Source organism: Pleurodeles waltl, chromosome 12 (genome assembly GCF_031143425.1).
Source record: "Pleurodeles waltl isolate 20211129_DDA chromosome 12, aPleWal1.hap1.20221129, whole genome shotgun sequence".
Classification (NCBI taxonomy): Eukaryota; Metazoa; Chordata; class Amphibia; order Caudata; family Salamandridae; genus Pleurodeles; species Pleurodeles waltl.
Window position 1 is genome coordinate 234,293,311 of NC_090451.1, and position 24,072 is coordinate 234,317,382.

The 24,072-nt window shown below is 46.7% G+C and overlaps 1 protein-coding gene across 3 annotated transcripts in view; it reads right to left on the minus strand.

Moving 5' to 3' along the window:
• The window catches only part of DHX38 (DEAH-box helicase 38), a 1,001,715-nt gene that overhangs the window by 468,482 nt on the left and 509,161 nt on the right, over positions 1-24,072 (minus strand). For all 3 annotated transcript variants that reach the window (XM_069216597.1, XM_069216600.1, XM_069216598.1), the window contains exons 13-14: positions 18,116-18,302; positions 17,808-17,993 (exon numbers count right to left, since the gene is read on the minus strand). In XM_069216597.1, the coding sequence (XP_069072698.1) occupies positions 17,808-17,993; positions 18,116-18,302 (373 nt within the window). The remainder of the gene's footprint in view (positions 1-17,807; positions 17,994-18,115; positions 18,303-24,072) is intronic.

Sequence of the window (24,072 nt, forward strand, 5' to 3'; positions counted from 1 at the left end):
GGTAAATCTTTGGGAAAACTATTCCCAAATAAAATGTCCCATACCATCCCTTAGGGAGACGGTAGTAAGCATTAAGCCCACATATGTAATAGATCCCAGGGATCGCTGGATCCTGTCCATTTAACATGAATGTCCATTTACTCTGAAACAAAAACGCATGCCTGCATTCACTCGTTCCCACAAATAAAGTGTCATGCTCAGAGTGTGGCCTGTATATACAGAGCCTACCTACATGTAAGGCATCTGTAGCTAATTTGCCCTGCGTCTTTATTGCGGTGTAATCATAATCATTTGCATATGTGTGTTTTTCTAGTCCTTTCTCTAGCCTTTCTTTCAGTGCTTTGTGTCTATCATCAGTGTGATCTAAAAAGCTCTTCTCTACAGGTGTTAGTAAACAGGTTAAATTATTGCGATGCGCATAAGCTGTCCCAAAGGTTAATGTCGGCTCAAAGAAATCCCCAACTAATTTTATACTGTGCTCTTTAGCTAACTTGTTCAGGAACTCAATCACTGGCACAAAAGAAAACACTACATCTTAATTAGAATAAATATATTGCACATGTTCCTGGTCATAGAATCTTGTTAGCAGCAAACTACAGCTTATCCCATATGTTAGAGGCAGACTATGATAGGTGACCCCTTCTTGTACTGATGAAGGAATCATTGTGCACACAACAGTTTCTCGCATCCATAGTATCAACATACTCATTCAGCAAGCGATAGAAGACATTAGTAGAAAGTTCCCCCTTCAAATTAGTTCCCTCATGTAAGTATTTTGTATCCTGCTCAAACTTTTCCCACGGTGTTAGTGTAGCAGTTTCAGGTTTTGAAGCATTGTTAGTCACCTTCTTATCCAACCAAGGAATTCCCACAATCACACCTATAATTATTATTGCACACACAATACCTAAGATAGCACTTAACCAACCACACACCCTACCCCTTTTGCTACTACCTCTAGTGTAAGCCATGATCTGTAAAGAATCAGACAGAAAAAGCTGTAAGACAATCAATCAATTTGAGGACGATTTAAAGCTCCTTTTTTTTTCTTCTTCTTCTTAGTGCAAAGTCTCTCTTTCTTTCTGCAAGTATTTACAGCGTTTCACTCACCCCAGGACCCTTTTGTCAAATCAGGTTAACAGCTTGTCATAATCGGTTTTCAGAGTCAATTCAGGTTATCAATGTCACATCCGGTAATTTCTTAGTCTCTTTTCTCAGCTTTTCAGCTTTCAATTTCAAATTCACTATTTAACACAGTCTCTTTCTCTGGTTGATTTCAGGTGCCGTAGTACTGGCCTGGTACCTCTCGATCAAAACAGAACGCTAAGAATTCTTGTTGCCATTCAGATGTCGTTGCATATGCCCACTCAGGACCTGCGTACCTTCTATTTGCGACTCTTTTTCTTTTCAGTCGGCGTTCGCTTTGCAACTCTCCTTCACTGAGAGCCTCTTTTCTAGTTGTATCAATTTCTTCCTCTATTGTGTCACCAGGGATCACTTTCTCTCTTGCAGCTTGTTTCTTTGGCCAGTTATCACCTTTATACATTTTCTTTCTGCTTGGCCTTTCAGGATGTTGAACAGCACCCTCCTCTTGTGCTATGGTGCTCTCTCTTGACGGACCTGCAAGCGGCTCAGGAGGAGTTGATGTACTTTGACCTCCTTCTGTTCCTTCCCCTCGTCTTCAGGATCTGTAACGGGCTCAAGTTACAAGCGTATCCGTCTACTTCTGGGAGAACCTCTCCTTGTTTTGGTTCTCCTGCTGCCTCCACTGAGATAGGCTCACTGTCACCTCTCTCGAACTCGTTTACTGCTTGAGGGACTAAGCCGTCCTCAGTGGGCTCTCCTTCAGTCTCAGTTCCCCTCTGAATACTCTCCGGCCCCGAGACTTCCTTCTCTGCAGTTGTTGTTTTGGATACTTTAAGTTCCTCATCAGTTGGACATGTCACCTTCTTTGTGTGACTGGCATGTATCCAGTTTGGAACACATGAGCATTTCACAGCAGTGGTTGTCAGTATTACTTGATATGGCCCCTTCCAACGCAGCTTTCAGGGTGTGACCTGGATCACTGATCGGTGGCAATGTGTTAGCCTCCACCTGGCGAGAAAAAGAGCGGACCACATCAGCCAGACCCTTGCAGTAGTCCAACACCATACCATCCGTGATATTCACAAGAGCATTTGCAGGTACTGCGGGCAACCTCATAGCTCTGCCCATCAAAATCTCGTGGGGGGATAGTCCTGTCTTATTATCAGGTGTGTTTCTCATTGACATCAGCACTAAGGGCAATGCATCTGGCCACTTCATATTGGTAGCTGCACACATTTTTGCCATTCTCGACTTCAAGGTACCATTCATCTGTTCCACTAGTCCTGATGCTTCAGGGCGGTAGCTACAATGCAACTTCTGCTCAATGTCCAATGCATCACACAAGGGCTTAATCACCTCATTGTCGAAGTGTCTGCCCCTATCTGATTCTAATGAGACCGGAAATCCGAACCGTGGTATTAATTCTCTAAGCAACAGCTTTGCTACTGTGAGACTGTCATTTCTACGTGTAGGGTAGGCTTCAATCCAGTGACTGAAAACGCACACAATCACCAACACGTACCTCAAGCCTCCACACACAGGCATTTCAATGAAATCCATCTGCATCTTGCTAAACGGACCTCCAGCTCTCCCTATGTGGCTCAAAGTCACCACAATCCCTTTTCCTGCATTCATCTGCTGACAGATGATGCACCTGTGACAGGTAACCTCTGCGGCTTGTCTGAATTTCAGATTGAACCAATCAATTTTGAATAATCTGATCATTGCATCTCTCCCAAGGTGTGTCTGACCATGGCAAAGCCTTGCAAACTGTGATAAAAGACTGTTTGGCAAAACCAACTTTCCCTCCTCTGAGACCCACAAGTCGTCAGACCTCTGTACACATTGCATTCTTTGCCAGGAGCGTTTTTCCTCTCTGCTAGCATGGCCCTGCAGTGATTTTAGCTCATCTAATGTATCAACCACTCTTAATGCAAAGTTCAAACATGTTTCATTTTCAGTTTCAGGTAGTAGTTCCCACTGCTACTTGAACGATATACAGTTCAATGTGCAAAACCTTGTGACTTGATCTGCATAGCCGTTTCCCATTGACACAATGTCTTGTGACTTGACATGAGCATTGCATTTCACCACGGCAATTTCAAGAGGTATCTGAATCGCATGCAACAAATCCTTAATCTTTTCGCCATTTTTCACTGGTGAGCCAGAAGAGGTCATGAAACCCCTATGTGACCATAGTTGGACAAAATCATGTACAATTCCAAATCCGTATCTGCTGTCAGTATAGATAGTGACTTTCAGGTTTGCAGCTGCGTGGCATGCCTTAGTAAGGGCAATTAATTCAGCCACTTGTGCGGAATATACTCGAGCCAGGAAGCTTCTAGGATACCGGTGATTGTACACATGGCATAACCAGCTCTCAGTATTCCGACTGAGTCTCTCAAGCATGAACCATCAACAAACAATGTAATCATAACTGTGTATCCTTAATGTCAAGTCTGGGTTTGGTGCATAGTTCTGTTACCTCAAGACAATCATGCTCTACTTCCTCAGTATTATTAATCTCAGCATTTTCAACAGGAAGTAAAGTTGCCGGGTTCAATACAGTACACCTCCTGAGAGAAACATTCAGAGACCCCAGTATAATGGTCTTGTTTCTCGTCAGCCTAGCATTTGTCATGTGCTGAGTCTTAGTTCGGGTTAACAGAATTTCAACTGAATGTGGAACCATTACTGTTAAGGGATGTCCCATCACTATACCTTCACACTATGTGAGGCTCTGACCAACTGCTGCAACTGCGCGCAAACAACCCGGTAAGGCTGCTGCGACAGGGTCCAAAGTAGCTGAAAAATATGCTACTGGGCGGTTTGCACACCCATGGACATGTGTTAAGACAGACAAAGAACAAGCATCACGTTCATGACAAAACAGCAGAAAAGGCTTCGTGTAATCAGGCATACCCAAAGCTGGCGCCCTGCACATGCACTCTCTCAATTCCATGAATGCCTCAAGCTCTTCCTCGGACATGATTATAGTACCTGGATGATCCTTAACTTCTTTACCTGTCAATTTCACCAAGGGTCTGGAGATAATCGAAAAGTTGCGAATCCACTGGCGACAGTAGCCCACCATTACCACAAACATCCTGACATCTCTCTTGGTTGTCGGGGGATTCATCTGCAGTATGGCTGTCACCCTCTCTTTTGATATTCTCCTAGACCCTTTTTCGATCTAATGACCTAAGTACTTTACCTCTCTCTGACAGTACTGCAGCTTCCTTGGGGACAGTTTATGTCCGTTCTTTCCCAAATGGTTCAGTAAGGCAACTGTGTCATACCTACAGTCATCTTCTCTTCTGGATGCAATTAGCAAGTCATCAATGTACTGTACCAGAGTCAAACTGAAAGGCAGTTCCAACAACTCCAAATCCTTCTTCAATATTTGATTGAAGATGGACGTTGACTCAGAAAACCCTTGAGGAATTCTGCACCAACGGTACACCTTATCCAGGAATTTGAAACTGAAAAGAAATTGGCTGTCCTCATGAAGAGGCACTGAAAAGAATGCTTGAGACAGGTCCACAACTGTGAACCACTCTGCATCACACGGAACCAGAAATGGTCACTGCTGGATTCGGCACTATGGGGCAACACTTTACACCACAATCTTGTTTATTTTTCTCAAATCCTGCACAATTCGGACTTTTCCGCAAGGCTTTTTCAGACCCATTATTGGTGAATTACACAGGCTGCTCATCACTCCTTTCAGAACTCCTTGCTTTACAAAGTCGCCAATTATCTGTGATACCTGGATGAGGACATATTGTGCCATGTGGTACTGCGGCACCTGAGGAAACACTGCATTCGGCTTAACCTGTACCTTAACCAGTTCTACTCCCTTTATCAGTCCTACTTCTTTTCCTGTCAGGTCCCACACCTTCTCTGTCACTGTTCCCTGCAACTCCGGTGGCAGGTCAGCCACTGTAAGCATTGGGAATAAGGTTATCAAAGGATATTCCTCATTGGTGCTTTCCGTCTCTAGATCTGTAAATTGTCCATCGTCCCCCTCATCATCACTGTTTGTCTGCACTTCAATCCCTTCATTAGAACAAGTAATCGAACATTTCGTTTTGCACATTAAGTCTCTTCCCAGTAGGGACACGGGACTAGAATCACAGACTACAAATTTATGTAATCCCTGGAAGTTGCCAATCTCAACTTGAAATGGGTCTGTAATTGGGTTTGTCAAGTACTGATTTGCCACACCAACCACCCTTATGGTATGTCCTGAAAGTGGTAATTTCGGAACCTCTGCACTTCTGACTGTAGAGCGTGTAGCTCCTGTGTCAACCAGAAATGAAACCTTATGTCCCATCACCTTTCCCTCTACATAGGGTCCCCTCTGATCTACTTCTAGGGACGCTGCAAGCCTGCACTCCTCACTGTCAGAACTGTCATCCGACCATTCATCATTTATTCCATCCTCACCACACAATGGGAATTGCTGCACTGTATTAGTTTGACTCATTGTTTGGCCTGTGACCTGCTGAGGAAGCATCACCTGTTGCTGTCCCATCCAAGCTAATGGTAATTGCATTTGCTGTCTAGGTACCATGGGAACCTGCTGTTGTACCGGCTGCATTTGTGTTGGTTGAACAAGTGGCATTTGTATTTGCTGCATGGGCTGTAATCCCTGCATCTGAACCATGTTATTCTGGAAATTCTGATTTTGGCCCCTCACCTTTGGACCCCTCACATTTTGAAATGTACCGACATCATTGCTTTGTTGAACAACACCATCCTGCACCACATTTGGGCATTCCCGCTTCCAATGCCCCACGCCCCGCACGTGTGACATGGTGACATCTTTTTCATCCCCTGTACATCATTTTGAACCACAACAGTATTCAAGTCTGGACCGTGATTCACAAAACCTGGACCTCGACCTCTCGGTTGTGCCTGAAACATGCCATTTCCTTGCAGTTGCTGCTGTATCATCTGCTGGATTCCATTTCCCTGCATCCCTGCCTGCGCTGCCTTAATCTGCATCACCATCACTTTCTCCTTTAACTTTCCCTGCTTCAGCTCAATCTCGTCACTACAGTATTTCGCATACTGCAACACCTCATCAATTGGTTTTGCCTGCTAACAGACTAAATGGTTCTTAATCATCTGGCTAATTTCTGGTCTCAGCCCTTTCATGTCTTTCGGCTCTATGGTCTCCGTGCCACTGTAATGTTTGAGCGCTTTCAACAATCTCTCATAGTAAGCATGAATAGACTCTTTAGCCTCCTGTGAGGTTCGATCGATTTTCTGCCAATCAGTCACTTTCGGCGAAACACTTTCTGCTTCAAAAACTCAATCACTTTATGATAGTACTTCATCACCTCCTCAGATGGTGCTCCAGTCACCTTATCCCTTGCCGGCTCCTGTGTCGGCCAGACCACAACCCTCTTACACTCAAGCCATAGATTAGGTGGAACTATAATCTCAAACAGGGTATTCAAGTCCTCCCAGAGACATTTTGCAAGCTTCACAAACCTATCTGTCTGCTGGTACCACTCTATCGGCTTCTCCCTCAATCTGGGATAATCATTTGTGAATGACAGAATGTGTCCCCTGGACCACATGGACTAGAACCCCTCCAGCTGTTTCTCTCATTGGTAACATCTTTACCGTCCTCGTGACGGTGGGGTTTTAGCCTGATTTGGTTCCAGACTTTCGCCCTTCTTTTTATCTCTTTCCTTTGCCCATCTGCCTTCCCACTTCTCTAAGGCTCCCCAGATTTGCGCACTGTGCAGTATCTCTTTAAGATGTGCTTTCATTCCTGTAGATCTCATGTGCGCAAAATCTTTAGAATCAAAGTCTAATCTGTAGATTCTTTTCAAATGTTTAGTATTCGCAATGTCTATGTTGTATTTGTCTGACAGGTTTGCCAACCACTGATGCACCTTGCCCACTTCTTTAGTGATCTTGGGGCACAGATACCTCAATTCTGCATCTGTGTATGACTCTAATCTGTTTACCCTATTGTCCCTTCCACTTGTTCCGCAGCTTCTACGCCTAGTCTCACAAAATTCAGGTATTCTTCCTTTTCTGGCTTATCTATAGTTACTGCAGTATTTTGGGAAGCATAAGTCTTTCCTAACCACTCATTTAATTGTTGCGCAGAGAAACCTTGCAACGAAATGTTCCCTGAATGCATCAGTGGTGACTGTGATGTATTTGTACTCATTGTTTGTGGGGCTAGCACACTTAACCCTGCTTCTCTCATTGCCTCCAAAGGAGCCCCAATCGGACTGAGGTCTAACAAGGACCGGAGTCCTTCTGCTGATTGTTCTCTTGATGTTATTGGCTGGGGAGTTCCTGTGAACTCTCCTCTTACTACCTCTAGGGTTTTCACGCTCTGATCACACACATGAGGCTTACCCTGCGCAAACAATGTTACTGGGGGACCAACAGTGATTGGTAATGATATGGCAGCTGGTGTCTGACCTGGTCCCAAACCCTGTGGAGCAGTAACTCCCAAAGCTTGACGCACTCTAGCTGGTGCAGGTACTAACGGAGGCCCTGCTGCTGGATTAAAACCCGGAATCAGCTGTTGCTGAGGCAGCAACTGTGGAGTTGGCTCAATATGCACTAGCTTTGATCTGGTATATATCAGATCAGGCGGCACCATTAGACTCGTGTTTGTCTCTAGTACTGGGGCGTCTGGATAAATCCTCTGTATCTGTGGCAGAGGTTGCAACTGTATCTGCGCGTCTGGTGCAGTGGGTACACTGACACCATTCTGTATTAAAACCGTATCACTTGTCTGCATTGTATTTGTAACTTCCTTACTCTGTGTCTGGTTCTCAGGACCCGCACTAGTGCTTGGAGCAGTATCATTTATGGAATATGGTGGTGGGCGATCATGTAACAACTGCTTAAGAAACTCTTCATCGTCTGAGTCAGCTTCGTCTACCCAAGACCTCGGAGTCTCTTTAGACTTATTAGAGCCCTTGTTTGTCTTACAGGTGGCTTTCTTTCCCTGTGTTTCATCTTCTTGTGTAATTGCCGGAAACAATTTAAGTCCGTAAACTATTCCCCTTCTCCACATTTTGCTCTCATTGTCCCATCTAGCTTCGGCTAAAGTCTTTTCTGCCTTTTTTATTCTCCTTTCGAGTTTTTGTTCTTTGTCGTATGGCCATTAAATCCCAAACTGATTACGCCTCATACTGAGCTGGTCTCGGAGGCGGCTTTTGTACACTTAACATCCACCTCAAATTCTCTAAAATTCTTGTATTGAACGTTCCATGCCCCGGAAACACTAGAGACTCCTTCTCTGTTAATTTGAGCCATTGCTTCATCCAAAGACATGGCGCGACTCCCTTTTCCTCCACTACTATATAAGCTGGAGTACCCTCAGGCAGTGTAGGCTCCCCTTCACTTGCCATAATATATGCGTCTCCTTTCAGAGCGCTCTTTAAAGCTTTGAAAAAATTCATTTTTGTGTCTTTTATTTTTGTTTTGAATCTAATCACGAAGGGACTTTGATTCCCAGAACACTCTTCACCTGCCTTTCTCAACCTATAGCCTCTCACGGACGGCTGCCGATCCGTGCGCGACCCCTCTCAGCAACTGACCTATCCCAGCGCGGCACCACTGACGTCACACCCACACACTGCAGCTGACAAAGTCTTGCGGTTTGTCCTCCTTACACTGGATTCACACCAAACTAATGCAAAATTACTGCGAGCACCTTTAACAACAATAACAACTCAAATTTGCCGGTTTACTACAGGAAGGGTACACAATCGCTCCAGAACTTTACAGAGATTTCACTTGAAGCCTTGGCCGCTACTCTCCCCTTCTCAGTTCCCACATATGCAAGCAGAATTCGACCCGCAAATCCTACTCTCGACTTGTCAATGGTTTGTTCTAGTGCACTTTAGAACTTGCCAAATCTCCATCAAAGGTTTCACACACACAATTTTGACTCAAACTCGACTTGTCAACCATGCCCGATTGACCTAATAAACCGCACAAATTACAACATAAACCCAAGTGTCTCCTACACTTGTCAATATACTCCGGAGTCTTAGACCACGACGGGTCCGTACATCACCAACCAACCACGTGGATATTTTTTTAGCACAAAGCGCCACACTCTCATGAAGTTCGCCGACTTCCCTACTCTCATACTGCGGAGTACGCCCATTCCTACTAGAACAACATTACCTGACCTAAAACCACACAAACTTCACAAATCACCTGCAATGAGCATAATCTGAGCAAGCACAAATTCTATACCAAACATGCTAAAACGCAGAGAACATTCCTAACTCACTTAGGCAGGCTTCCGAGGTACCAGGAAAGTCAGGGGGAATTTACAAATGCATCGTACCTCCAATTTGCATTATCTCAGAAAAACAATCTAAACAATAATTCTCCGTCATAAGGCCCCAAAGGGCCTGAACCGTCACTCTGCTACCAGAACTGTTAACGCGTCCCTTTATGATAAATTAATACACATTGGGACTCGTTTTAGGCCAATGAATCTTTTGACCCTGTTGAGAGACACCTCAGGACAAGATAGCTAATCAACATGTCAATCAATACGTCAATAATATCATCAATATTTATCACAACAATGCATTTCACCTTAGTCAAAGACATTAATCAAACTCGAGACACCACCATGGCCGGTCAGCCATGAATAACCACACCAGTATAGTATGAATGTAGTGATATTTTATTCCCTATTAGTTACAATACTACTAGCAAGTTTATTAATCTCAAAACCAGAAAACACATTAACAGTCACAATATGGCAACTCTGATAAGATTTCATCAAAGAAAGAATCACAAACATTAAAATATAGCACGGCGTGAGCATAAGCTATCCTTAGCAGAGTATTATTAGTACATTATTCAACAAAGCATAGATTCGGTCATTTGTCTATTTGCGTCAGTTTAGTGAACCCCTCTCAACTAACCTCAAATTAGCATTGGCATGTTGGGCTTCATGCAAAACAATTTTGTGACACCAATTTGGAAAACATCTAACTATGGCTCCTGTCAAAAGAAAAGCAGTTGGTACCTAGAAAGGAAAAGCAAACAGACGAACGAGTTACTTACCTTCGGTAACGACTTTTCTGGTGGATACATTAGCTACCTGTGGATTCCTCACCTCATGAATACTCCCATGGCGCCAGCATTCGACGGAAATCTTCTTACTAGTCTCTGCACGTCGACGAGGACGTCACTGTCTCGCACGCGACGCCGTCTGACGTCATACAGGCAATAAGAGGTCCTCGACGACGTGCGGACGTCAGTACCAATCATTTTTTACGTGCATGAGAACAACCAGGCAATGCAATGAAAGAACAAAGCAACATCCATTATATTGTAAAAATACACCACATTGTATGAATAACTGTAAATCTTTTTTTATGTACATATATATATATATATATATATATATATATATATATATAACTCTTTCTTTTTAAAAATATATACACACACCAAGTATATACATAAAGATATATACACATATACCCATATATATATAAATATATTATATATATACATCTATTGCACCCTCAAAGATCAAGAGGAGCGCACTCAAGGATTACTTGGCAAGACCATAAAGGCAACGGGGAGGCGGGTGGGACCGTGAGGAATCCACAGGTAGCTAATGTATCCACCAGAAAAGTCGTTACCGAAGGTAAGTAACTCGTTCTTCTGATGGATACAACTACCTGTGGATTCCTCACCTCATGAATAGAGTCCCAAAGCAGTACCACGCCCGGCGGTGGGTGCCTAAATGGTCAAACCAAGAAATCCTGCAGCACTGACCGTGCAAAATGGCCGTCCCTTCTAACCTCAGAATCTAAACAGTAATGTTTTGCAAAAGTGTGAAGGGACGACCAAGTTGCGGCCTTGCAGATGTCGACCACAGGAACACCTCTGGCTAAGGCCGAAGTGGCCGACTTAGCTCTGGTGGAATGAGCTCTAATGCCCTCAGGAGGATCCTTCTTTGCCAAAGAGTAACATATTTTAATGCAAAGAACAACCCACCTGGATAGTGTTCTCTTGTGGACTGCCTTTCCTCTCCTCTTGCCCACGTATCCAATAAACAGCTGATCCTCCAGCCTGAAATCCTTTGTTCTATCGATAAAGAAGCTCAACGCTCTCTTTGGATCCAGACGGTGCAGTCTTTCTTCCTCTTTGGAAGGATGAGGCGGAGGATAGAACGTGGACAAAGTAATTGCCTGAGCCAAATGGAAGGGTGAAACAACCTTCGGGAGGAAAGCAGCCTTGGTCCTCAACACCACCTTATCCCCATAAAAAGTTGTATAAGGGGGTTTTACTGATAAGGCCTGCAACTCACTCACTCTCCTTGCTGATGTTATAGCTATCAGGAAGACTGTTTTTAAAAACAAATACCTCAAGGGGCAAGAATGCATAGGTTCAAAAGGGGACCCCATAAGGAAAGTCAGGACTAAGGACAAATCCCATTGCGGCATAACGAATGGCTTTGGAGGATATTGATTTAGAAGACCTTTCAAGAATCTGATAACAATAGGGGATTTAAATAAAGATGGTTGGTCTGGAAGACATATGAAGGCTGACAAGGCCGATAAATAACCTTTAATGGTAGCCACTGCACAACCTTTCTGCGCCAGAGATAGAGCAAAAGACAAAACGTCCGATAGATGAGCATGTAAAGGATCAATCTGCCTCTCTCCACACCACGCAACAAATTTAGACCACCTATTAGCATAGATAGATTTAGTGGAGTGTCGCCTGGCCGCTAATATAACATCCACTACCTCAGGCGGGAGAGAGAAGGAACTCAGGTTGCCCTGTTCAATCTCCAGGCATGTAGGGGCAGACTCTGGAGGTTGGGGTGTAGAACCTGCCCCTGCGACTGCGAGAGGAGGTCTGCCCTGAAAGGGAGACGGAGCGGCGGGCACGTTGAGAGTTGGAGAAGGTCGGAGTACCACACCCTCCTTGGCCAATCCGGAGCTATTACGATTACTAGAGCCCGGTCTTGGCGAATCTTCCTCAATACTCGAGGAATCAAGGGTATGGGAGGAAACGCGTAAAGCAACTGGCCGCACCAGGTCATTTGAAACGCGTCCCCCAACGCTTCCTGCATCGGATACTGAAGGCTGCAGAACAACGGACAATGCGCGTTCTCTCGAGTGGCGAACAGATCTACCCGAGGAAACCCCCACTTCTGGAAGATTAAACGGACTTGATCTGGATGGAGACGCCACTCGTGGTCTGCCGAGAAGTGGCGACTGAGACTGTCCGCACGCACGTTCAAGACTCCGGCCAGATGGTTTGCTATCAAGCAAATCCGATGGTCCTTTGCCCAGGACCATAGTCGAAGAGCTTCTCTGCAGAGAAGGTACGACCCCACTCCTCCCTGCTTGTTTATGTACCACATCGTGGTAGTATTGTCCGTTAGGACCTGAACCGTCTGACCACGAAGGGAAGGGAGGAAGGCCTTGAGAGCCAGACGTACAGCCCGTAACTCTAACAGATTGATGTGAAAAATCTGTTCCTCTGGAGACCAAAGACCTTTGATCTCCAGATCCCCCAGATGAGCTCCCCACCCTAGAGTGGAAGCATCCGTTATGACTGTGGCCACTGGTGGCGACTGCTGGAACGGTTTTCCTTGTGAAAGATTGTTGCTTGCAATCCACCACTTCAAATCCACAGCAGCATCTCTGGAGATCTTGACAGTACCCTCTAGATCCCCTCTGTGTTGAGACCACTGCCTTCGGAGGCACCACTGAAGAGCCCTCATGTGCCAGCGAGCATGCGTGACCAACAGAATGCAGGAGGCAAAAAGACCGAGCAGACGAAGGACCTTGAGGACTGGAACTACCGCTCCATTTCGAAACATTGGAACCAAATCCTGAATATCTTGAATCCGCTGAGGCGGAGGAAAGGCCCGACCCAATGTCGTATCCAGTACTGCCCCTATGAACAGGAGGCGCTGAGAGGGCTCCAGGTGAGATTTGGGCTCGTTCACCGAAAAGCCCAGGTCGAACAACAACTGGGTTGTTGACTGCAGATGACGCAACACAAGCTCCGGGGACTTGGCTTTGATCAACCAATCGTCCAAGTAAGGGAATACTGCTATCCCCTTCCTTCTGAGCTCTGCCGCAACCACCGACATCACCTTCGTGAAGACTCGAGGTGCTGAAGTAAGACCAAACGGAAGGACCGCAAACTGGTAGTGTTGCGATCCCACCACAAACCGGAGATACTTCCTGTGCGACTTGAGTATCGGGATATGAAAGTAAGCATCCTGCAAGTCGACAGACACCATCCAGTCTTCCATGTTCAACGCCAAAAGCACCTGTGCTAGGGTCAGCATCTTGAACTTTTCCTGCTTGAGGAACCAATTCAAGATCCTCAGGTCCAGAATTGGTCTCAAACGACCATCCTTCTTGGGAATCAGGAAATACCTTGAGTAAACTCCTTGACCCCTTTCCTGCTCCGGGACCAACTCCACCGCGCCCTTTAAAAGGAGGACTTCTACCTCCTGTTCTAGCAACAGGAGGTGTTCTTGTGAACAATACGAAGGGCGGGGCGGGATGAGGGGCGGAAACTCCCGAAAGGGAAGGGTGTAGCCTTTTCCCACAACACTGAGAACCCAAGTGTCCGACGTAACAGTCTCCCATTTGGTGAGAAAATGCTGTAATCTTCCCCCTACAGGAGAGGAGTGAGTGAGAAATGGTGGAAGCCTAAGGCTGCTTCCCCTGCTGCACCCCGCCAGAGGATGAGGAAGAGGCAGAGTGCTGCTGAGAGGCTCCCCTGGTGCGGACCCTACCCCTCCCCCTAAAAGATCTATAGGGATGGGAAGAGGCAGGTTGCTGATATCTTCCCCGAAAGGAAGAGGAGGAAGAGCCACGCCCAAATCCACGAAACCTCCTGAAGAATCTGGAAGAGGCCGTGGAAGAAGGAGCTTGGAGTCCCAACGACTTAGCCGTGGCCCTGCTCTCCTTAAAACGTTCCAAGGCCGAATCAGCCTTAGCCCCAAACAGTTTGTCCCCATCAAACGGGAGATCCAACAATGTGGACTGTACATCTGCCGAAAAGCCCGAGTTACGTAGCCAGGCCTGTCTCCTTTCCACCACAGTTGTGCCCATTGCTCTGGCTACCGAGTCGGTGGTATCCAGTCCCGTCTGGATAATTTGGGTCGCAGCAGCCTGGGCATCAGAGACAAGATCCAAAAGACCATGGGGAAGCTCTGTAAACGAAGAGGAGATGTCATCCATCAGAGCATGAATATACCTCCCCAGGATACAGGTCGCATTAGTGGCTTTTAACGCCAGACTGCAGGACGAAAAAATCTTCTTCGACTGCGCCTCTAGCTTTTTTGAGTCTCTGTCCCCAGGCACCGTCGGGAAAGAACCAGGCGCTGATTTGGACGAACAGGAGGCCTGCACAACCAAGCTCTCCGGCGTAGGGTGCCTAGATAGGAAACCAGGATCAGTTGGAGCCGTCCGATACCTCCTGGCCACGGCTCTGTGAACTGCTGGGGAAGATGCCGGCTTCTTCCACACCTCTAAAACCGGATCCAGCAGAGCGTCATTAAAAGGTAATAGAGGCTCCGCCGCGGCTGAGGCCGGATGCAACACCTCTGTCAAAAGGTTTTGTTTCGCCTCCACCACCGGCAAAGGCAGGTCCAAAAAACTAGCTGCCTTCCGTACCACTGTATGAAAGGAAGCAGCTTCCTCTGTATATTCCCCCGGGGACGAAAAGTCCCACTCCGGGGAAGTGTCCAGCCCACTGGCCGACTCCAGTCCACGCAGCCCATCACCCGAGACCTCTAGCTCTCCTTCCTCTAGGGCTCGTTGGTACTCCTGCTCCTCTAGTACCCGGAGAGCACGCCTCCTTGAATGCAGTCGTTGCTCAATCCGCGGAGTCGACAACACCTCCGCCGAAGTCGGAGATCGGCGCCGATCTTCCGAAGCCACCGACGCCGCATCCGGCGCCACAGGTAACTTCGGCGCCGACTGAAGAGCAGATGAAACGGATGGACCCACCGGAGTCACAGGCCGAAATCTCGACGTCGACGGGATGGAAATCCCTGGGGCCAATCCCTCCGAAGCCATTGGAGCGGCCACCGGCGCCGACACTGGCGCCGAGCCCACGTTCCCAAACGGGAGAAAGGGCATAAAGGGTGCCGGCCGAAGAGGCGCAGGATCACCCAAAGAAAAGGCCAAAGGCCCAGCCGGAGCACCCCCTGGAGCCATCTGTTGGAAGATGGCATACATCGCATTCAAGAATGCGGAACTATCGGCTCCAGGGGTGGGAAAAGCCGGATACTGGGGTGCCTGACTCGGAGGCGACCCCGACGCCGGCCTCGGCGTCTGCGCCGGAGAAAACACCTGAGGCTCCAATACCTCAATCACCGACGCCTGTCCAGGCGAAGTTGGAGACGTCGGAGAGAGCAACGGCGTCGAAGGATGCGGCGTCACCGTGGGGCTGACCTCCCATGTCCTCCGGCGCCGATCCGGAGACCTGGAACGAGCCTCCCTTGAATGACGCCGAGATTCTCTACGGCGCCGTGAGTCTCGATGACGCCGATGTCTTGGAGAAGACTTTTTCTTGTGATGCTTCTCCTTTGACTTGGCCATAAACAGCTTCGCCTCGCGTTCTTTAATGGCCTTCGGATTCATGTGCTGACACGAATCACAAGTCGAGACGTCGTGGTCGGAGCTCAAACACCAAAGGCAATCGGAATGAGGATCCGTCACCGACATCTTGCCTCCACACTCACGACAAGGCTTAAATCCAGACTTTCTCTGCGACATTATTTCCACAGAGAAGAAGTACGCAGCAAGATATACACTGTAACCGCAAGAGTAACAGTTGCTCCCTCGGAGATAACCGTTTCGAATGCACGGAAAAAAGGGAACTGACGTCCGCACGTCGTCGAGGACCTCTTATTGCCTGTATGACGTCAGACGGCGTCGCGTGCGAGACAGTGACGTCCTCGTCGACGTGCAGAGACTAGTAAGAAGATTTCCGTAGAATGCTGGCGCCATGGGAGTATTCATGAGGTGAGGAATCCACAGGTAGTTGTATCCATCAGAAAATCACAATTTCATTGTCATATAGTTACCCTCTAAGTTTGGTCAGCACTCAGGTTCTGTCTTCGTCTTCAGGACATCAGTTGATTCGCCATCAAAAGAGATTCTGCTCCAGCAAAAGGGGAAAAAAAGGGGCACTTCCCTCATAAGGAGGTAAAGTTTAAATGGGCAATCAAAGGACAGAATGGTTTTAAGAACCAAACAGCAAAGTCTCTATGCAAAGTGACAAAGTGTCTGGGTCATAGCAAATAGCATCAGCATCTCCCCCTCTCCTGGTCTCCTGCTCCCTAATTCCTAATTTACTTCCTGGTGACAAGGGATTTCATCCCCTTTTCGTGGTACATTCCCCTAAAATCTAATTGGACGAGGGGTTGCACCCCACTATCTTTAACCAATTAAAAACACATTAGCTCATCAAATTTGTCATTCCATAACAGTTCTCACGTATTTTATTGGTGCTTATGATTGACGTCTTTAACGGGTGGAATGTCCGGTATGATTTCATCGTCTTGTGGTCCTTTGTCTGTACCGGTTTAGGCGACCTTGTACATAGTATTAATCTACACTGTTGCATTCAGCTAAAAATGTTACTACAGGTAGGGTGAATTTCATAAGAACGGATCAACTACAGTTACATTCAGCTTCTAACTTTTGGAAAAAAACAAGAGTTCATGTTCTTTAGCAAGTCAGCACACTGCACGTTAGAAAAATACATTTAATATGAGAGTCCGGCAGCTAGGCCCCGACTCATGCTAACTAAGGCCTACTGCTTGATTAGCAAGAATCTAATACTTTTATCCTTTCAACATTAATGTCAAATCACAATCAAATAAAACATTTCACCATTAGTCAGTTTCATTAGTCCCCGTTTACATTGGCGGCCACTCCCCGTGTGCACATTTCAAGTGCACGTTTTAGCAAAACATGTTAATACAGTTTCTATGCGGCATCATTATACATTAGTTCATAAACATTTCATGTTAATATAGATTATATAAGCTACGCTCTCTCAGTTGTCTACCTTGTAACATACCAAGCGAACATGCCGGCTCAGTGGCTGCCTTTATTGCCTGAAGCGCTTCATCTACCGTACTGCCAAAGACACTTTTATACATCAAATCCATTACCTGCGCCTGTACCTCTGATCTGAAAGACGTACATTTCAACGAGCTGCATCTTTGCAAGACTGTTGCAATTTCTATTTGCCTAAATGCCTACCTAGTATGACTAGAAATTAGTTTTCACAAAATGCAAACCATTCCTGCACAATGTTTCTGGAACTCTTGGTTTTTAGCTCAACATACTTAAAAACTGGTTTGGAAATCCACCACCACAGGCAACACTAGAAGAAGTTTCTCGAAAAGTTAGTTCAATTTACCTGGATGATGCTTGCCATTTTTGTGGGGAACAACTCGCTAAAAGGCCATGTCTTTCTCTTGATGAAAGATGCTGAAATGCCATACTGTAGTGGGATTTTTTGCTATACAAGTGCTAATTAGCAATAAAATTGTGATGTGAAAGCAAGGCTCATAACATGAGTACAGTAGTAGAGCATCAACATCTATAAGGTGCAAAGCTTTAATACATTAGTCCCTTTCAGCTCAACAGTTCTACGATTCATCTGTACATTACTGATACACACGAGCGGCTTACCTCCCTCAAAAGACCAAAGAGCACATCTGTATTAAGGGATCGCTCATGAGCTTCATCCATTATAACAGCACTGTAATGATCTAGGTCAGCTTCCCGCAGAGATTCTCGTAGCAGTATACCATCCGTCATGTACTTTATCACAGTCTTCTCAGACGTACAGTCTTCAAACCGGATGGCATAGCCAACCTTAAAAGAAGGAAGAGATGAGTGACAGACATCTACATTTAAAGAAAATATTAAACAAAACCAAAGCATAAGTAAAACATTAGAGAACATGGAAGAAATGGTAAGTGAAGTCTTGTTCTCACCTCCTCACCAAGGTTGACATCCATCTCTTCACTGACTCGTTTGGCTACAGACATAGCAGCCACTCGACGGGGCTGGGTGCATCCAATCATTCCATAGTCTGTGTAACCATCCTTATGCAGATACTGGGTCAGCTGGGTGGTCTTTCCACTGCCAGTTTCACCCACCACAATGACAATGCTGTTGTCCCTGGGAAATTATTTGAAAGAGTTAAATTCCTCATTGAAAATGGCAACCCTGTCCCACATACCTCTCACCAAATTTCTCTGATAAAAGAAACAGGTGTCATATAAACACAATTATGCAGTAGGGGAGGAATAAGATCTTCATAAGGGTTGACTAAATTATTTAGCAAGAAAGGGCAAATTATGTGGCATAATGCCGCACATTTTGAGATAGCATTACTTTTTTTTTTGTTATGTTACCACACATTAACCCCTTCCCCGCCACGGACGTAATTGGTTACGTCCATGGCAGCGCCCGTGTGGCGCCATGGACGTAACCATTACGTCCAGGGACTGGCAGTCGGGGGAAGCGCTAGCGCTTCCCCCGAGGGCCGCCCCCCAACACCCCCAGGCCAGGGCTGAAAGGGGAATCCCTTCCCCTTTCACGCCCACCCCCCCCCCCCACCCCCCCCCCCCATGACGTCAGCGCGCGATCGCGCGCTGATTTCATGGAAAGGGGGAATGACGCGCTGGAAGCCATTTGCTTCCAGCGCGTCAAGGGAGAAGGTGAGTATTTCACCTTCCTGCGGGGTGGGGGTGCTCTCAGAGAGGCATCGAGGGAAAGGAAAGGGTTTTCCTTTCCCTCGATGTCTCTTTGAGCATTCCTGCTGCCCGATCGCAATGCGATCGGGCAGCAGGAATGCCCACTAGACACCAGGGATTTCTGTATGTGTGTGTGTGTGTGTGAATATTAGTGTAGGGGAGCGACCCCTTGGGCAAGGGTCGCTCCCCTTTGGGGGCACATGCATTTTACGTCGTTTCTGCCCCCCCTGGGGGCAGATTGGCCCTATTTTTAGGCCGATCTGTCCCCAAGGGGGGCAGAAAGCCACTAGACACCAGGGATTTTATTGTTGCTTTGTATTTTTTGTGTTGGGGGGCGGCCCCTTGGGCAAGGGTCGCTCCCCTTTGGGGGCACATGTATTTTACGTCGTTTCTGCCCCCCCTGGGGGCAGATTGGCCCTATTTTTAGGCCGATCTGCCCCCAAGGGGGGCAGAAAGCCACTAGACACCAGGGATTTTATTGTTGATTTGTATTTTTTGTGTTGGGGGGCGGCCCCTTGGGCAAGGGTCGCTCCCCTTTGGGGGCAAATGTATTTTACGTCGTTTCTGCCCCCCCTGGGGGCAGATTGGCCCTATTTTTAGGCCGATCTGCCCCCAAGGGGGGCAGAAAGCCACTAGACACCAGGGATTTTATTGTTGATGTGTATTTTTTGTGTTGGGGGGCGGCCCCTTGGGCAAGGGTCGCCCCCAGGGGCCCTCGTGTATTTTTGGGCAGTTCTGCCCCCCTTGGGGGCAGAGAGGCCTATTTTTTTTAGGCCTTTCTGCCCCCAAGGGGGGCAGAATCCCAATAGCGCCAGAAATAGTATGTATGTATGTGTGCTTTGTGTTGGGGGGTGGCCCCTTGGGCAAGGGTCGCTCCCCCCAGGGGCGCAATGTATTTATTGTCGTTTCTGCCCCCCTTGGGGGCAGATTGGCCCTATTTTTAGGCCGATCTGCCCCCAAGGGGGGCAGAAAGCCACTAGACACCAGGGATTTTATTGTTGATTTTTATTTTTTGTGTTGGGGGGTGGCCCCTTGGGCAAGGGTCGCCCCCAGGGGCCCACATGTATTTTTGGGCAGTTCTGCCCCCCTAGGGGGCAGATATGCCTATTTTTTAGGCCTTTCTGTCCCCAAGGGGGGCAGAATCCCCATAGCGCCAGGGATACTATGTATGTGTGTGTGTGCTTTGTGTGGGGGTGTGGCACCTTGGGCAAGGGTCGCCCCCCCCAAAGGGTGCAATGTAATCTGGGCGATTTCTGCCCCCTCCCCTTGGGGGTAGATTGGCCTATTTTTTTTTAGGCCCATCTTCCCCCAAGCAGAGAAGACTAGACACGGGAAAATGAAAAAATGGTTAGTGGCGGAGTGTTTGTCAACTGGCGAAGTATTTACTTTTATGATAATAACAGTTTTTCTCCTTTTTGTTTTAGTTCAAAGCTTTTGCTGACTTTGCTGTGGCTTGTTGCAGTTTTGGCAGTAGTTGTCCTGCGGTTTGCGTAGTTGCATGTTTTAGGTAAGTAAATAAATTTACTCCAAGTGAGTATTGTTGCAATGCATGAATGACATGTTTGTAGGTGGTGTACTGAATGCAGGATTGTGTGTGAAATTGTCCTTAGAGTTATGCACAATGATTATTGTGTTGTCTTATGTCTAATTTGCTTTTTTTTTTCTCTTTTTAGTGGGATATCGTTGGTGATTGCTGTGGCTGTGCAGAGTAGTTGCTGGTGAGTCAAGCTTTTTCAGGCAAGTGAGCAGTATAGTTTTTGAGTTTATAATTCTTAGTGATAAACCTATACTTTGTTACTTATCTTACACAGTGCTGGTTGTTGGTGGTGTATTTGTCCAGTTAATTTTAGTAGGAAGGATCATGGCCAGCCGTAGGATGACCGCTCAGCAGGTTGTTAGTGTGCTTTTTGAGTCATCTTCTGACCATGAATATGAGACTGACTCTGCATCTGAGGCAGAGGAGGAAGTGCAGGATTCTGGAAGTGAATTTTCTGTCAGAGATGAATCATCTGATGATGAAGCCACTCTCAGTGCTGATGAAGGGCCTGTTTTAGAGGAGGACAGTGATGTGCCAATGGTGCAGGAGCCAGCGGCTGAAAGGCTTCCCATTGGAAGACCTGACGCATGGGTTGCACCAAACATGGAGCAGCCACAGTTGCCTGCGTTTACTGGTTTTCCAGGGTGTCGAGTTAATACGGAAAACTTTTTGCCCGTCAACTTTTTTGAGTTGTTTATGGACGATATATTTTTGGAAGAGATTGTTGAGCAGACTAATTTGTATGCAGAGCAGTTTTTGAGGGACAACGCTGCCAGACTTAGGCCACACTCTAGAGCTAGCCGGTGGATTCCCACAAATCTGGAAGAGTTGAAAAAGTTCTTGGGTTTAACTTTTTTGATGGGGCTGATAAGGAAGCCGTCGCTGTCTTCATATTGGTCTACTAGTCCCTTGATGGCAACTGCTATATTTCCTGCCATCATGAGTCGTAACCGGTATGAGCTTCTTCTTCGGATGTTGCATTTTGTAGATAATGCTTTAGCCTTGCCACGAGATCATCCTGATTCTGACCGTCTTTTTAAGATTAGACCTGTCCTTGATCATTTGGTAGATCGGTTTTCAGAGATCTATGTTCCAGGGAAAGAAATATCTGTAGATGAGTCTTTGGTCCTGTTCAAGGGTCGTTTGGTTTTTAGGCAGTACATTCCTAGCAAGAGGGCACGGTATGGAATTAAATTGTATATGCTGTCAGAAAGTAGTACAGGATATGTTTATAATTTCCGGGTCTACACTGGTAGGGATTCCAATATTGACCCCCCTGGTTGTCCTCCCACTTTTGGAGTTAGTGAGAAAATTGTGTGGGAACTTGGTAGACGACTGTTTAACAAAGGTCACCATTTATATGTAGATAACTTCTACACTGGAGTTCGGTTGTTCAAGGAGTTGTTCAGAGTGGACACTGTTGCTTGTGGCACAATCCGCTCTAATCGGAAAGGCTATCCAAAAGAGCTTGTCTGTAAAAAACTTGAGAAGGGACAGTGCAGTGCCTTGCGGAATGATGAGCTGCTAGCTCTGAAATTTGTAGACAAGAGGGATGTATACATGCTAAGCACCATCCATGATGAGAGTACTTCACCTGTGGCTGTTTGGGGTCAGGTTGCCGAAGTGCGCAAACCTGTGTGCATCTTAGACTATAATAAGCACATGGGTGGTGTTGATAGAGTAGATCAGAGGTTAGAACCTTACACTGCTGCTCGTAAGTCTTATGTGTGGTATAAGAAATTAGCGCTTCACTTGTTCCACTTGGCAACTTTTAATGCTTTTGTTGTGTTTAAGGATAGTTCTCCAGAGTCAAGGATGACATTTGTGAAATTTCAGGAGTCTCTCATAGCTAGCCTTGTTGTGCTGGAACAGGCAAGAGTTCCTAGAGAAGCAGTGGTGGAGGATGTGGCTAGATTGAAAGATCGTCACTTTGCTGAGCACATTCCTCCCACGGCCAAAAAAACGTTCCTGCTAAGAGATGTAGAGTCTGTGCTCGAAGAGGTATCAGGAAGGAGACTAGGATGTACTGCCCTGATTGTCCTTCAAAGCCTGGGCTGTGTGTGGGTGGCTGTTTCAGGAGCTACCACACACAGAAGAATTATTGGGAAATTCCATGAGCGTAAACTGGTGTTTTATATTTTTATATGTTCGGTTTCACGGTTGGCATTAGTCATGTATTCAGTTAGAGCTTTTGTGTTTGTAGTTTTGTACTAATTTATGATTAGTGGTTTCTTTGTTGTTTAAAAACAAAAAAAAGGGGATTGCATGTGTAGAGTGGCGCTTGGCTGGTGGCGTGGGTGTGGTGGCGCTTGGCTGGCGGTGTGTGTGGGGTGGCGCTTGGCTGGCGGTGTGTGTGGGGTGGCGCTTGGCTGGCGGTGTGTGTGGGGTGGCGCTGGGCTGGCGGTGTGTGTGGGGTGGCGCTAGGCTGGCGGTGTGTGTGGGGTGGCGCTTGGCTGGTGGTGTGGGTGGGGTGGCGCTTGGCTGGTGGTGTGGCGCTTGGCTGGCAGTGCCGGCCAAACGCCAGTCCACACACTCATCAGCTGGTGTGATTGCTGTATCAGGCATGTGGGCGTATGAAAGTGATGGGCCCTTGACTGGCGCTGTCTGTGGATGCGAGTCTTGTAATGTGCTGGGCCCGTGGCTGGCGGCGTGAATGGTCTAGTGCATGTCATGTATGAAAGGTGTGTGAATGGACTGTAAAGCGGTTGGTGCCTTGTCGTGGCTTTACAGCTCACGAGCTGTGAGTCATTGGTTCAGTTTTTTGGCCTTTCAGTTATTACCAGTGCATTTCACTTTTGTGAAATCTCTTGTTAATAAAATTTGATCTACTGAACCATCACTCACCCTCGTGCCAAATCCAACCAGTATGTGTGGTACAAATGACAAAACCTGCTCCGCTGTAATCAGGCGTCGCAGCACACTTGAGACACGCTAGGTGCCTCAGGTGGGACCCCGATGATGAAGCATGCCACCAACTTGGTTGGTGGGTGAGGGGTCTTCTTCACATAACCTAAGTGTGTTTCTTTTCACAATTTTAGTGTTTGGCACATCACGGACGTATGTGCACACATCAAAGTGATATATTCCAAAAATACCTGTGTTTGGGGGGGGTGGGCCCACCTATGTTTTTGGTCCTGGGTGCGGCCGTCATGTAGGGAAACCTACAAAACCCAGAAACTTTTTAAAACTAGGCACCCCAAGGAGTCTAGGGAGGTGTGGCTTGTGTGGCTCCCCCAACATTTTCTTACCCAGACTCCTCTGTAAACCTCACAATTTGCATAAAAAAGCATATTTTCCTGATTTTTCTTAGTAGGATCACCGCTCCAGCACAAAATTCCTACTCCCCAGTTTTCCCCTCAGTCTCCCAAGTAAAATGACACCTCACTTATGTGGGTCCCCAAAGCAGAGTCCGTCTAAAGATGTATAAAAGAATATGCCCTTATAAACTTGCTGTGCTATCCCTTCTATCCCTTCAGGTTTTGGGCCTTATTATGTTGCAGGCACCTGGGCCACCCACACAAGTGAGGTATCATTTTTATCGGGAGACTTGGGGGAACGCTGGGTGGAAGGAAATTTGTGGCTCCTATCAGATTCCAGAACTTTCTGCCACAGAAATGTGAGGAACATGTGTTTTTTTAGCCAAATTTTGAGGTTT